General features: G+C 44.7%; 1 protein-coding gene across 1 annotated transcript in view; it reads right to left on the reverse strand.

Moving 5' to 3' along the window:
• Positions 1-12896, reverse strand: part of C8B (complement C8 beta chain) — a 39816-nt gene continuing 26920 nt past the window's right edge. Inside the window, exons 11-13 of the mRNA XM_033115783.1 lie at positions 7456-7609; positions 4901-4969; positions 1-2675 (exon numbers count right to left, since the gene is read on the reverse strand). Of these exons, the coding sequence (XP_032971674.1) occupies positions 2524-2675; positions 4901-4969; positions 7456-7609 (375 nt within the window). The 3' untranslated portion in view covers positions 1-2523. The remainder of the gene's footprint in view (positions 2676-4900; positions 4970-7455; positions 7610-12896) is intronic.

The following is a 12896-nucleotide window of genomic DNA, read 5'->3' on the forward strand; positions in this document are numbered from 1 at the left end:
TTGGCAGCTATTATAATAATATTTATTATTCCCACAGAAGTTATGTTATTAGCCCAAAGTCACCCAGGGTGGAAGGACAGACACAGGACTCCCACCCCCACACCCCGACATCAAGTACGCGGCAGAGCTCACAGCATTTCAGAGATTTATGTTCTTGGATGCAAACCTCTCCCACATCCAGGTATCTTGTTCAAGCTTCCAGGATCACTGCCAAACCACAGCCTAGACTGTGCCCCACGGACACTGTAGCTCCTACACGGGTACGCTGGTTCGAGGTACCGTTGCCAAGGTTTTCCAAAAGCACGATTTGCATTTATTTTGTTTAATTCTTACATTATGTTTCAGCCTCCTCCTAAGTACATTTGTTTGCAAAAAGAGCCACGAGGGGAAGTTTAGCCCACAAATAAGAATATAATTATTACACAGTTTAGCAGGGCTGTGGCGTCATTTGGGTATTCACCGGTGTTCCGCAATTCAATTGTCTCTCCTTCAAGACCATATTTAATAGGATAAACAATTTCTGCTAAATGCAATAAACGTGAACCTGGGCTGTCATCGCCATAATCAACTCAAATTTCCCATTAGAAACGGTGGCTGTGATTGAGAGTCAGAATTTAATTTGGCGGCGCTGGTTTCGACGTGCTACTGTCGGCTTCATCAGAGCTTCCCGTCAACCAAAGACAGAACCGCTCTTCCCCATCTCTGGGGAATCTTCAAAGAAGATAGATTATAACTCAAGAAAATTATTCGGTCTCGGTATAATGAAAGAGATAAACCATTATTGGATTAGCCTGTTGCAATAACAGCAGACAGCAAAGAAATAATATTAAGCCAAAAAAAGGCCCACACCCGTCAGCTCAATTGCAGGGGACACCAGGACGCAGGAAGATAGACAGCTTTCACACGCTTGCTGCAACAAACCCTGGGCGGTAAAATATCAGCTCCTTCTGGTGGTTGTTTGATTGACAGCTCCAGATAGCTGGGTGGGCCAGACTGGTGGGTGGCGGTGCCCCAGGCTTTGGTGTCATGGATGTGTTCAGTCTTAGGCCCTAGTACTGGGCCCAGTAGCGAATTCAAAGCAGATGACGTAGCCAAGAACAAATTGGTTGAAAACAGGATGAACCAATTCACCTTTCATCGACTGTTTTTTTTCACACCAATTTGATTTCAACAAACTCACATCAAGTTCTGTCATCAGACAGGAAGGGCCCAAGAGCAAAAAATATATTAAGGGATGGTTTTAATATGATAGAATGAACGAGAGCAATAAAGATTAAGTGATCACTTGACTCAGTCTAAAGAATAAAAATATTTGGTTGTTAGTAACCTGAAGATCAGATGCCTTCTTATTCTCCTCCTCAAGCACCGCCCTCCCCCAAATGGGGTTCGCACAAGAGCATGAGTGAGCAATGTAGACTGTGCAGAGGTAGAGAAACGTTCTCACTGCACACGGCCCCACAGCCATTAACTTGACATGTTTCCTGTCCCTGCCACTACAACCACGCCTCTATTTTTAAAAATCTGTCTTGTTTAACTGTCTCTCATTCAGTGATCAGTTTCCCTGGCTCTTATCTTCAACTCAGGATCTTCTCTGGGTACCCATTCACGTCACGACAATTCAGCTCGAGTCCACAACTCCTGGTTGGGACATGTCCAACCATGTGCTTCCTGTGCTCACTAGCCAAAGGGAGCTGAGGAACCCAGATCCACTCCCCTCAGGATGCATCGGTGAAGATCTGTGTCACACACACACACACACACACACACATTTTCTCCAATATTAAAAATTCATTAAAAATTCTTTGCTAATCAAATGCCCATCTATTGAAAGCAAGGGAGCATGATAATTCAGTTTAAATCCCTGGAGCCTGAGAGCCCAGATTTGCAGCCTAGCTCTGCTCACTTCCTAACTGTGTGACCCTGGACAAGCCACGTTATTGGTCTAAGCCTCAGTTCTGCCAGCTGTTTAATAGGCCACTATATGGCATCCACCTTACAAGGTCGTCGTGAGGGTGACATGAATTAATACACTGATCACTGTGGTTGGCACATAGCAATCATTTAAAAAATATTAACTGCCGTGGTCATTGAATGAGACAGTATATTCCTCAAGGGAGGAGCAACTCAGTATCTATTCCTTGATTCATTACTGGGCACCTACTATGAGCCAGTCATTGCCAGACAGTAGGACTTCAATGTAAATAATTCCCAACCCAGTTCCTGGCTGGTAGTAAATGTGAGTGAAACAAAACTGTAGAGATGAGCAAAGCGAGGATTACCGAGAGGTTTAAGCCCTTAAGGAACTTATCATGATTGTTAACTCACTGTTTGTTCCAATCAATGTGTATTTTACAAGTAACATTTTTATTTTAAACATCCTGAATGGCACTGCCCTCCACCCTTGGGCTGGCCCCAGGTGGCGCCTGGGGTGGGGTGAGCTACCCTGAGCTCCTAAGGGCTCAGAGCTCTCGCTGAGTGCAGCCCACAGTGGTGTCACCTGCTACTAGAAGCTGTCCCTTCCACCTAACAGTTAAGTGTTTCTGAAGCAGGGCCCGAGCAGGGGCTGCCGCCATTTTGAGGAGGTGGATTGGTGCACTGCCTTTGTCTTGTTTTCTGTCCTCCAGAACATGGAGACCAGTCTGACCAGCAATTCCACTTCCCATCAATGGGGACGTCTATAAAAAAGAAGGTCAATGAACATTAATTAGCCCTATTATACTGTGGTGCCCTACAGGTGGGTGGGGTGTACATTCTAAAAGGCTTCGGGAGTCTGAATCTCTGATCTCCCCCCTCCAGTCAACTGTCCTTCTTTCAGGCCATTGTATTCACCAGGCTCCCTTCTACCCCAGGGCCCTTGCACATGCTGCTCCCCCTGGCCTTTGTTCATCTGGTCAATCCTACTCACCCTTCAGATCTCAGTTTAAGTGTTATTTCGACAGAAACCTCCCCTGACCCCTAACTTCCTATCAATTCTTCATATTTGAAGCTCTTAGAGCATTCTGTAGCAGTTACAATTAAAAGTGTAAATGTACTTCTGGGGCAATTCAAATGATGTTGGCCTTTCTTGCTAAAGAGAAATATCCATGATGACAGGAACTATATCTGATTTGCTCACCATTGAACCCCGGCACCTAAGCTGACACAAAGGAGGCCCTATAGTAAATATTTGTTGAATGAATGGTTTCCAGCTTAGACACTTCTCCAATAGAGGATGCTGGATAGGTTCATTCTCAATGTATAAAACAGGAACTATGTTATCTACTGTGAATGTTGTGTGTTTTAAATGAGGTAGTAACACTGTACTCTCTCTTCCCTGACATTTGCCTTTCTGTTAGGGATTTTTTGGTCATTGATGAGATTGGCCAATAATCAATTATATCCACCATGATACATCCTGTACTATCTGGCTGAGCCTCCAACTTACTGTGCAGTTCTGGGTACATTCCCTAATTTCTCTGGGCCTCTCCATTTGTAAACTGAGAAGACTGGAGGAGAAGTTTTCCAAGGTCTCCTCTAACCAGCAGAAACCCTGTGGCTGTCTGCTGGACTGCACACTCCCTGGCAGGTCCTCGTGGGGGGCCTGGTTGAGATGTAGGAGGAGAGGGAGCGAAGGCAACCCTGAGCATTTCTCTGGGGAGCGGAGTAGTGAAGGCAGGAGTCGAGAGCAAAGGTAACTGTGTGACCAGCGGGCAAGTTAGTTCATGGCCCGTTAAATTCAGTTTCTTCATCTTTAACTCATAGTATCTACTTCATGAGGTTGCTGTACAAATGAAAAGGTTTAATATATGTAAAATACAAATTGAATGCAAGTAAAATTTAACATGTGGAAATAAAAAGCATGTCAAATAGATGTAAAATTAATATGTAAAACACAAAAGGATACGGTAGTATATGCAGCTCTATTTAGCTTTAAAACAAATTAACAAATTTTTATTTTGCTCTTACAATGTACCAGGCATCATTCTGAGTGCTATATACATGTCTCATGAGAAACTCAAGACAACTCTATGAGGTAGCTAATATCATCAGCTCCATTTTACAGGTGAGGAAATTGAGGCACAAAGGGTACAGTAAGATGCTCAAGGTCACAGTTATTAAATGATAGAGATGGAATTTGAACCCAGCTGAGTCCAAGCCCTCAGCAAGGTGCCTGGTACACAGTAAAGTGCCTAATAAATATTTGTTGTTTCCACTGCATGCACCAATTTCCTTTTTTAATGGTATCACCAAAAAGTGACAGAAAGGAAAATAAAGGGAAGAAGGAGGTGGGGGGTTCAGAACTCTTAGATAATAAACAGGCCAAAGAATTTGAGACTTGGAGGGGATCTTATTGATAGTTTGTTCTTTCATTTGTTATTTTAACACTGAGCAGTAGCTGTGCTGGGACATGGGGATACAGAGATAAATGGAACATGATCCCTACTCATAGATGTAGGGGAAATAGTCACACAGAACCCAAAGTATAATGTGCTAAGAGCTGTAATAAATAGCTGTAATAAATGTTCAAAGTCCTACAGGAGCCCCAAAGAGGAATTAATTAATTTTACTTGTAGGGGGAGTAGTGTTAGAAGATTTTTTACAGAACAAGGGGCATCTGTGCTGGATTTTGAGGGCTGAATAGGAGTTCACTAAATTAAAAAAAAACACAAAAAAACCCCAAAATGGTAAGCATTCCAGAACGATCCAAAGAAATTACTTGCAAATGCCATGCATTAGTAGTCCTATAACATGAAGCGCTCTCATGTGAAAATGAAATATACACTCTGGAGCTAGGATGGATCTCAAGTTTCATAGTGTCCAGCTCCCTACCCAACAACCCCACCTTGTTCTTGCTCTTTCAAATTATTCTCTGGACTTCTGTAGAGTTCCCTTTCCCCACCAAGTCTCAAAGACTACTTACTTTCCCGAAAGGTGATCTCACAGGCTTGGCCTCGGAATCCATTAGGACAGACGCAGTCACAACGTGATTCTGAAAAGAATAGTGCAGAGAGCGTGAATTATACCATGTGAAGCAAAGAACTGGAGTTCAGCCCTCCACATCACTGCTTTTCCATTAGGTTAAAAGAGGGCAAACATTTAGTTGAATGGTTTGAAATAAGAAGGTTCAGTGCCAAGAATACCTACTCCTTTCTTGAGGGTCTTTTGCTAGTAAAAGAGGGTGTTTATTGCCATCATGGGGAATTATGTGGAGTTGTTATTACTCACTAGCAGAACTCTGACGTGGCCTGATGTGTTCTGAGTCGGAAGCTACCTTAGTGGTGAGGTCAACGGTCACCGATGCTCGTTTTCACCACAAATAATTGTCTAATCTCTGCTTGAACACCTCTAGTGATGGGGAACTCACTACCCTTAGATGTCTTATCCTGCCTTTGGCGAGTTCTGACATTTTGGAAGACATTCTTTCTGTTAATCTGTAACAGGTCACCCGAGAGCTTCTTTCATCTAGGTCACACAAATCTCTTCACAGGATTGTCCCGCAAATATCCCAGTCCCTGGCTTTATATTCCCCCTCACCTCCAGTGCAGAACCCCAGGTAGGTCCCAGTTTTTAGGTCCAAATTTCACACCAGGCAAGGGGGACTTCAGTGACCCTGGATCAAAACCTAGGGCCAGTGAGCTGGTCCACTTTCTGCCAAACTGCCCCTCACTTATATGTCCGTGTCCTGAAGGCAGAACTTTCCAGCCTGAGGCTCTCACTTCTGTCTGCGTTGCTCACATCCTTCCTGTCCAACGAGCTACACACACATGCCTCAGTCTCAGCTGGGCAGCCGGGATCTTTCTCCCTGAGGACAGGTGTTGTCTGTGTCCCTTCTGCTGAGCTTGCTCCATCCCCCGTGGTTTGTTCTGCCAACTCCACCTGGCTCCCTGGGCTGGGACCTGCTGTGACCAGTTGCTACCGTTGTCCTGTTTCGACATCAGGCTGGACTGGACGCTGCCTTGGAGGTTTGCGAGCTCATCAGAAAAGGAGAATTCGATTCCAGGCCCTGCCTCTGCCTTTGCCCTGCCCACTGCCGTGAACCCAATGTGACCCTTACAGGTAGGAATCAAATTCTAACGGCCCATCCTCGCCACTGCTTCCAGCCCCCTAATCTCCTCACCACCCATCGGTCAGGACGCGCATAGCGGTTTCCCCTGCTCAGCCCAGGGCCCCTTCTTTGGGGAGAAGATATTCCCTGAGTCCATCCCCATTCCTTGTTACAGACCCCACAGCCTCAGCCTCCTCCTGTTTTCAGTACACTGCTGCTGCCACTCACTGTGTCCCTTGCGGCTGGAACCTAGGTATCTGGACAGCCACAGTAGCACGTCCTAATTGCCCACATTCCGACTCCGTGGGAGACAGTCAGACTAACACTGGTGCATTTCAATGTCACACTTTGGTCAAGTCTAGTTCTCCCACTCGTCTACAAACACAGTGAGATCCTGGACCCTGTCTGCCAGTGAATTCAGTTGCAGAACAGCTTCTCATCCCTATTCTACCATGGGCTCATCTGGTAGGCTTTTCCAAAGACCAATCCCAGTGATTCACTTTAATTACTCTGGGCTAAGGCCCAGGGCTGGGCGTCTGTGAAAAGCTCCCCGGGCCATTCTCACATGCAGCCTGGGCTGGGATCGGCTGCCTTCCAGGAACAGCGTGCACTTGGCCATGAGCTGAGTGCAGGGGTCTCCTGGGTCCCATCCAGGAGAGATGGGGACTTGAGCAATGTGACTCACACCCAGGCTGCAGGTTAGAACTTCCTGGAGAGGGTTTCAGCATCCTGATGAGGGGCCCTTCTCCAGAGTCTCACGTCATGAGCCAGGTTGGGGCCCGGGCATCAGTAGGGCTGCAAGTCTCAGGCATATCTTGTTTTACTGTTTTTTTGCATGATAGCCCTTCACAGGTGTTGTGTGACAAATGGAAGGCAAGACCCTCCACCAGCAAAAAGATTACGACTCACTTTATTGCCGTGGTCTGGAACTGAAACTGCAGTGTCTCCAAGGTATGCCCTTAGTTCTACTGTGTTTCCCCGAAAATAAGACCTACCTGGACAATCAGCTCTAATGCGTCTTTTGGGGCAAAAATTAATATAAGACCGAGTCTTATATTATATTACATAAGACTCGGTCTTATAGTAAAATAAGACCGTCTTTTATTAATTTTTGCTTCAAAAGATTCATTAGAGCTGACTGTCCAGCTAGGTCTTATTTTCGGGGAAACACAGAAATGCCCAGTTAGGGTGAAGAAGCTCAGCTTTAAGAGGTTCCCAATGGCTAGGGGGCTCTTTTTCCCCCCTGAGACAATGAAGAGAGAGCTTCATGACTGACCCTGGGACCTGAGGCAGAGACTAGGGGTTGACCTAGAAACTCTTCCTGAGATACTCTGGAGGGTATGTGGTTTTGATGATGTATTCTGGCCCCAGGGCCCAGGGCCAGCCCCTCCAGAGGACGGCTTCCACAAGGGCCAGCGGCTGCCCGGTACCTATCAGGACAGGGACTCCATTCCCATGGCAGGGAGCACAGTGGCAGGCGCTGACTTCTTTCTGGAACTCCTCCAGAGCCCGTTTCATGTTCTGCTTCACTGTGCTGGAGAAGGCAAAGTCCGTGGCCGTCACCAGTTCATACAGAGGCTCTGCCTGGGAAGGGAGGAGAGGCACTGATTGCAACAGACAACATTTATCGGATAGAAGCGTAAAGCAAGGCCGCACAGGAAACGGCCAGGGGTCAGTGCACGGAGACCAATGTGGATTCATATGGAACTGGACAAATGCCACAGCATACGGATGGACGCCTCATCGTCTCTCTGTCCCACCACACCCAACATCTACAAATAAGCTCATTCAAGTTCAGGTCAACCAATACTTACTGAATACATCTGAAGTGCCAGGAATTCAGCATAAATAAAGAATACGATAAAATCCCCACTGGCAAGAAACTCAGAATCTAGAGATCGAGACAGCGTACTAACATCCTTACAGCACAGTGGTCACAGGTAGCAGTGGAAGCTTGCAATGGATAGAGGAGCAGGTGGCTAATCTGTCTTTGGTAGGGGGAGGAGGTGATTTTCAAGCAGCTCTTTGAAAGTATTAAAGGAGCCTTGTCCTAACATCTCTCTCCCTCCAAACCTATCAAAAGCCTTCACATCATGAGAGAGCCACCACCAGGAAGGCTTTCCCGAGCTCCAAAGCTCATGGGGCACCTTGCCCCCATGCAACACTCAGAACACTGCCTGTACTACTCATCCAATATAAACTCTTTTTGCTCCCTTGTGGTCATTACCTTTTTTATGTTGAAATCTCCTTTTGCGATCAGGGCTGCATACTGCTCAGCCCTGTGTCTCTAGGGTCCAGCCTTGAGCTAGGAGAAAACCTCTGATGAAAGTGGATGATGGATGAATTAAAGGGGGACCGAAGACCTCATCAGGGCACAAGCAGCAGGCATGGAGAAGGTGTGCATAGCACAACCATAGAGGCAGAAAGTGTGTTGCTGGTAGTTCAGTGGGCATAACAGTGTTTGAGAAGAGGAAGCCACAGATGGATGTGGACTAGGGAAAACCAGAGGCAAAGTCCAAAAAGGTGGTTAAAACTACTCAGAGCCCCTGGGCTCTAGCTTCAGCTCCAGGGCCAGTTTCCTCTCCAGATTTTGTTTGTGATCCTCCCCTAATCCGGCCCTGGAGAGTTTGGGATCTGTCTAAATGCAGGCAATCATGCCTAATAGAAGCCTCCAGTGGGAAGAAAATTGCTTCCATTTCTTAATGCATCTGATGCTGACCTTTGCCCCAGTGGGCAAAGCAAGGCCCCTTGGTGGTCCCATTGTCTCACCGTTTTGCGGTCAATGAATTGATCCAGAGGCTGTTTGCAGAACCGTCCAGCCTGCTGGCTGCACATGAGGGAGGGTTCGGAGGGAAGGGGGGTGGGTTTGCTTGTACACCGATGACAAGCTCTTCCAACAGTCTCCTTTCCCCATGGAGCACCTTGAAAAGCTGCCTTTAACCACCCAGAGTTTTTCCTGCCAGCACTGAGATTTGCTCCAGGCAAGAGAGTAAGGTAGATGCAGAACTAGAATAAACCTTCCACACATTCTGTGTGCCAGGAGCTGTGTTGGCGGTTTATCAATACGGTTCCACTTCATCATCACAAGGGCAATTGTTCATCCTGTTTTCAGGTGAGGTTAACGAACTTGAACAAAGTCAAAGAAGTCATAAAAAAATGCATTGCCAGGATTCCAACCTAAAGTTTTTGTTGATTCTACTAGTTCCTGATGATTATTGATCAAAATGGCTTGACTCTTTATTTCCATTTCCAACCTCTACTCCAGGGTTCTCCAAATTTTGTAAACTTTGGTGGAGTTCTGAGCAGCAACTCCTCAGAGTTTCACAGCTCCCTTTTTAAAATGAAGTTAACATGGCACATCTGTCTATTCTTTGGTTTGCTGATCCTCATTTCCTGCCTTTCTCTTTTCTCCTCTTCTGCCTCCCTCCCTCCCTCCTTCTTTCTTCCCATTTCTCCCCCAAATACTCACAATGATCATTGGGTCCTTAGCATACCTATCCTTGTGAAAATTTTATGTATCATATTGTTGCAAAGAGATGATGGATGCTATCTATTAAACTTCCCATAATTCTCTATAATAGATCCTGGCAATCATCATTCTTAGTGATAACAGTTATTGCCATAGCTAGCATTTATTAGGTGCTGAACTAAATACTTTACACGCAATATCTAACTTAATCTTCACAGCAATGAATGAATTAGGTAGTCTTCTATAGTTCCATTTTACAGACAAAAAGCTTGAGGCACAGAAAAGTTAAGAAGGTTGACCAGAGTCACACAGTCAGTAAGTCGCAGAAAAAGATGTGAACTGCTACCATTGTGGTCGATTTTCTTTCAGTACATATTTTTGGACAGGTAGATGCAGACCACTATTTACACCAAATTGGTGGCATAAGACAAGTGTAGTTTTCTAGTCTACTTTTTTCTTTCACTTAACATCACATTATGAGCATTTTCTCACGCCATTTAATATTCCTGGATAAAACGATTTTTTCTCCTGGCAGCATAGCATCCTGTGGCATGGATGAGCTGCAGCTCTTCCCGTTATTGAATCTTTACTTTGTTTCCTTTTTTTTTTCTTTTGTTACTCCAAATAACATGAAACAAGGCATGTTTTTACACATGCATCTTTATCAACTGTTAAAATTATTTCTTTAGTCAACTCCTCATTTGGGGTTATTGGATTTATAAACATTTTTAATATTTTGGAGATATATATATATGGTTAAATTCTTTTCCTAAAAGGTAGTACCAATTTATATTCCCAGGTCATTATTCTCAATGACTTTGAGTATTATAGATTTTTTTTGGGGGGGAAGGGAAACAGGACTTTATTGGGGAACAGTGTGTACTTCCAGGGGTTTTTTTCCAAGTCAAGTTGTTGTCCTTTCAGTCTTAGTTGTGGAGGGCGCAGCTCAGCTCCAGGTCCAGTTGCCGTTTTCTAGTTGCAGGGAGCACAGCTCACCATCCCTTGTGGGAGTCGAAGCGGCAACCTTGTGGTTGAGAGGATACATTTCAACCAACTGAGCCATCCGGGAGCTCAGCGGCAGCTCAGCTCAAGGTGCCATGTTCAATCTTAGTTGCAGGGGGTGGAGACCACCATCCCTTGTGGGACTCGAGGAGTTGAACTGGCAACCTTGTGGTTGAGAGCCCACTGGCCCATGTGGGAATCGAACCGGCAGCCTTCGTAGTTAGGAGCATGGAGCTCTAACCGCCTAAGCCACCGGGCCGGCCCGAGTGTTAATATTTTTAATCACAATCGATTTGATAGGTAATAATAAATTTGATAGGTAAAAATAATACTGTGTTGTTAGTTTAATGTTTATTCCTAGAGAAGTTAAACATTTTGCATATTAATTCATCACCTGAGTTCGTCTGAGAGCTGTCCACTTCTTTGAGATGTGTCTTGTAAACAGCAACCTTCCTTACAGGTTAAGAATTTCATTCGTGGCAAAATCATTTTGTTGGTGTGTAGCCTGCCATTTAATTACAGTCACAGTTTCCTTATTTGAAATGTAGAATTTATTACTGGGGTGAGATCCAGCAGTTCACGGCCAACACTGTTTTACCAGGCAATGCTACCATAACATCTGTAGTTTAAACCTGTTGGTCAGAGTAATTTGCTCTTAGAGAATCCTTGACTAAACTGTTTGAGAAAGATGTGATGGCCATTATCAGTTTACCAAATATATCAGCTTCTTTTACTTTTGGGCAGGTAGCAGGGCTGTAATTCCCTGCCATGCTCACGGACAGGTTTTCCATGTGACTTGTTTTGACAGGTGAGCAGAGGGAGTATCGCATCCTGGGTGAAGCTGTTGGAGCAGAGTGAGGTGACTTTTCCCATTCCCTCACCACTGCTGTGGTGATCTTGGGAGCACATGACAAGATAAAGCCTCGTCACCTAGGACCCTGAGTGAGGATAAGAAAAGCCCCCTTGCTAACACACTTCGGACAGGTTGTGTGCTTGAGAAATAAACTTTTGTTGCACCAAGTCACTGAGATTTAGGGTTTGTTTCACTGCAGCATACTTTAGGCTCTCCTGACCCCTATGTGGGCACCATTCACTATCTGTTTTTTCCTTCTACCCTGAGCAATGCCCAAGCTCCGTACAATGGCTTCTCCATCGTTAGCCTGGATCCCAGACCACAGGCTAGCTACCCTGACTACACTAGAAATGTACGTGAATGATAGGCTTTGTGACTAGGATTGCCAGTTAAATACAGAATGCCCAGATAAAATGGAATTTCAGATAAACAGCAAATAACTTTCATCTCCCCATGAAATACTGGGGAGATGCTCATACTCAAAAACTATTCCTTGTCTGAAATTCAGAGCTCCTCCACTTGCATTTGTTAAATCTGGCCACCCTGTATGTGATTCCTTTAATATCTCAAAGTATCTTTGGGATTTTTCTTCCATTAAGGACCATTTCACTGGGTCACAAGCTTTTTCCTTCCAGGCCTCATGGTTGTCACTCCATTATCTTCAGGCATTTAGTGTTGCAAAGGATTCTGAGATGAGTACGACTTTTATTTTCAGAAGACACATTGGTTCCTAAAAGTACAAAATAAAATGCACCAGAATGTGTTTCAGTATGGCTTTGTTTTCCGTACTTTTGCCTACTTTTCAACGAGCTGCTCACTTTGCACTATCAGCTCAGGGAAATTTCCCTCATTACGCGTTTGATGAATGCATCTTCACATTTAACGTCTCTTTCTCAGGAAGAAGTCCCTGAATTTTAGATTTCTGCCTCTGTACTCTCTGTCCATCATATTTCTTTTATGTCGTTGTTTTAATCTCGTTGTCTTTTACTTCTACGTTATAAGAACATTTTTATAGCATCTTCCACATCACTGACTCGATTTTCTGCAGTGTCAATTCTGTTCTTTATAGTTTCCAGCGTAGGTTTTAATTCTGCTATTGTGCTTTTAGCGTCCTAATTCAGCTGCTTCCCTTTTCATCTGACTAGTGTCTAAACATCTCAGCTTCTATTTTTGATTTCATAAATTCCTCATTTCCTTGAATTTTATTATAATCACAAAGCAAATGCATTCTAAAATTTACTTCTGTTTTTCTATATTTCAGACACTTGTCTTCTGCATCTTGAATGCCATGCCAATCTTTTGTGTTCGGAATCCTCTTTATATGCCTAGAGCTTTCTCTGAACTCTCCTTTGATCAGAGAGCCATCTCTCTGGGTCTAAAGTTTAGCAGTAAACAGGGGCAATGGGCTCTCCTGTGGTTTTCTTCCCTGCTTCCCCGGCTCCTACAGAAATCATGTTTCAGATCTTGATCTTTAATGCTAGCTTAGGTACACAAGCTTTGGCCAACACTGTGTCTAAAAATTGCTTATCTAGTGGGCTCTGCTGTCC

Source organism: Rhinolophus ferrumequinum, chromosome 9 (assembly GCF_004115265.2).
Source record: "Rhinolophus ferrumequinum isolate MPI-CBG mRhiFer1 chromosome 9, mRhiFer1_v1.p, whole genome shotgun sequence".
Taxonomy (NCBI): Eukaryota; Metazoa; Chordata; class Mammalia; order Chiroptera; family Rhinolophidae; genus Rhinolophus; species Rhinolophus ferrumequinum.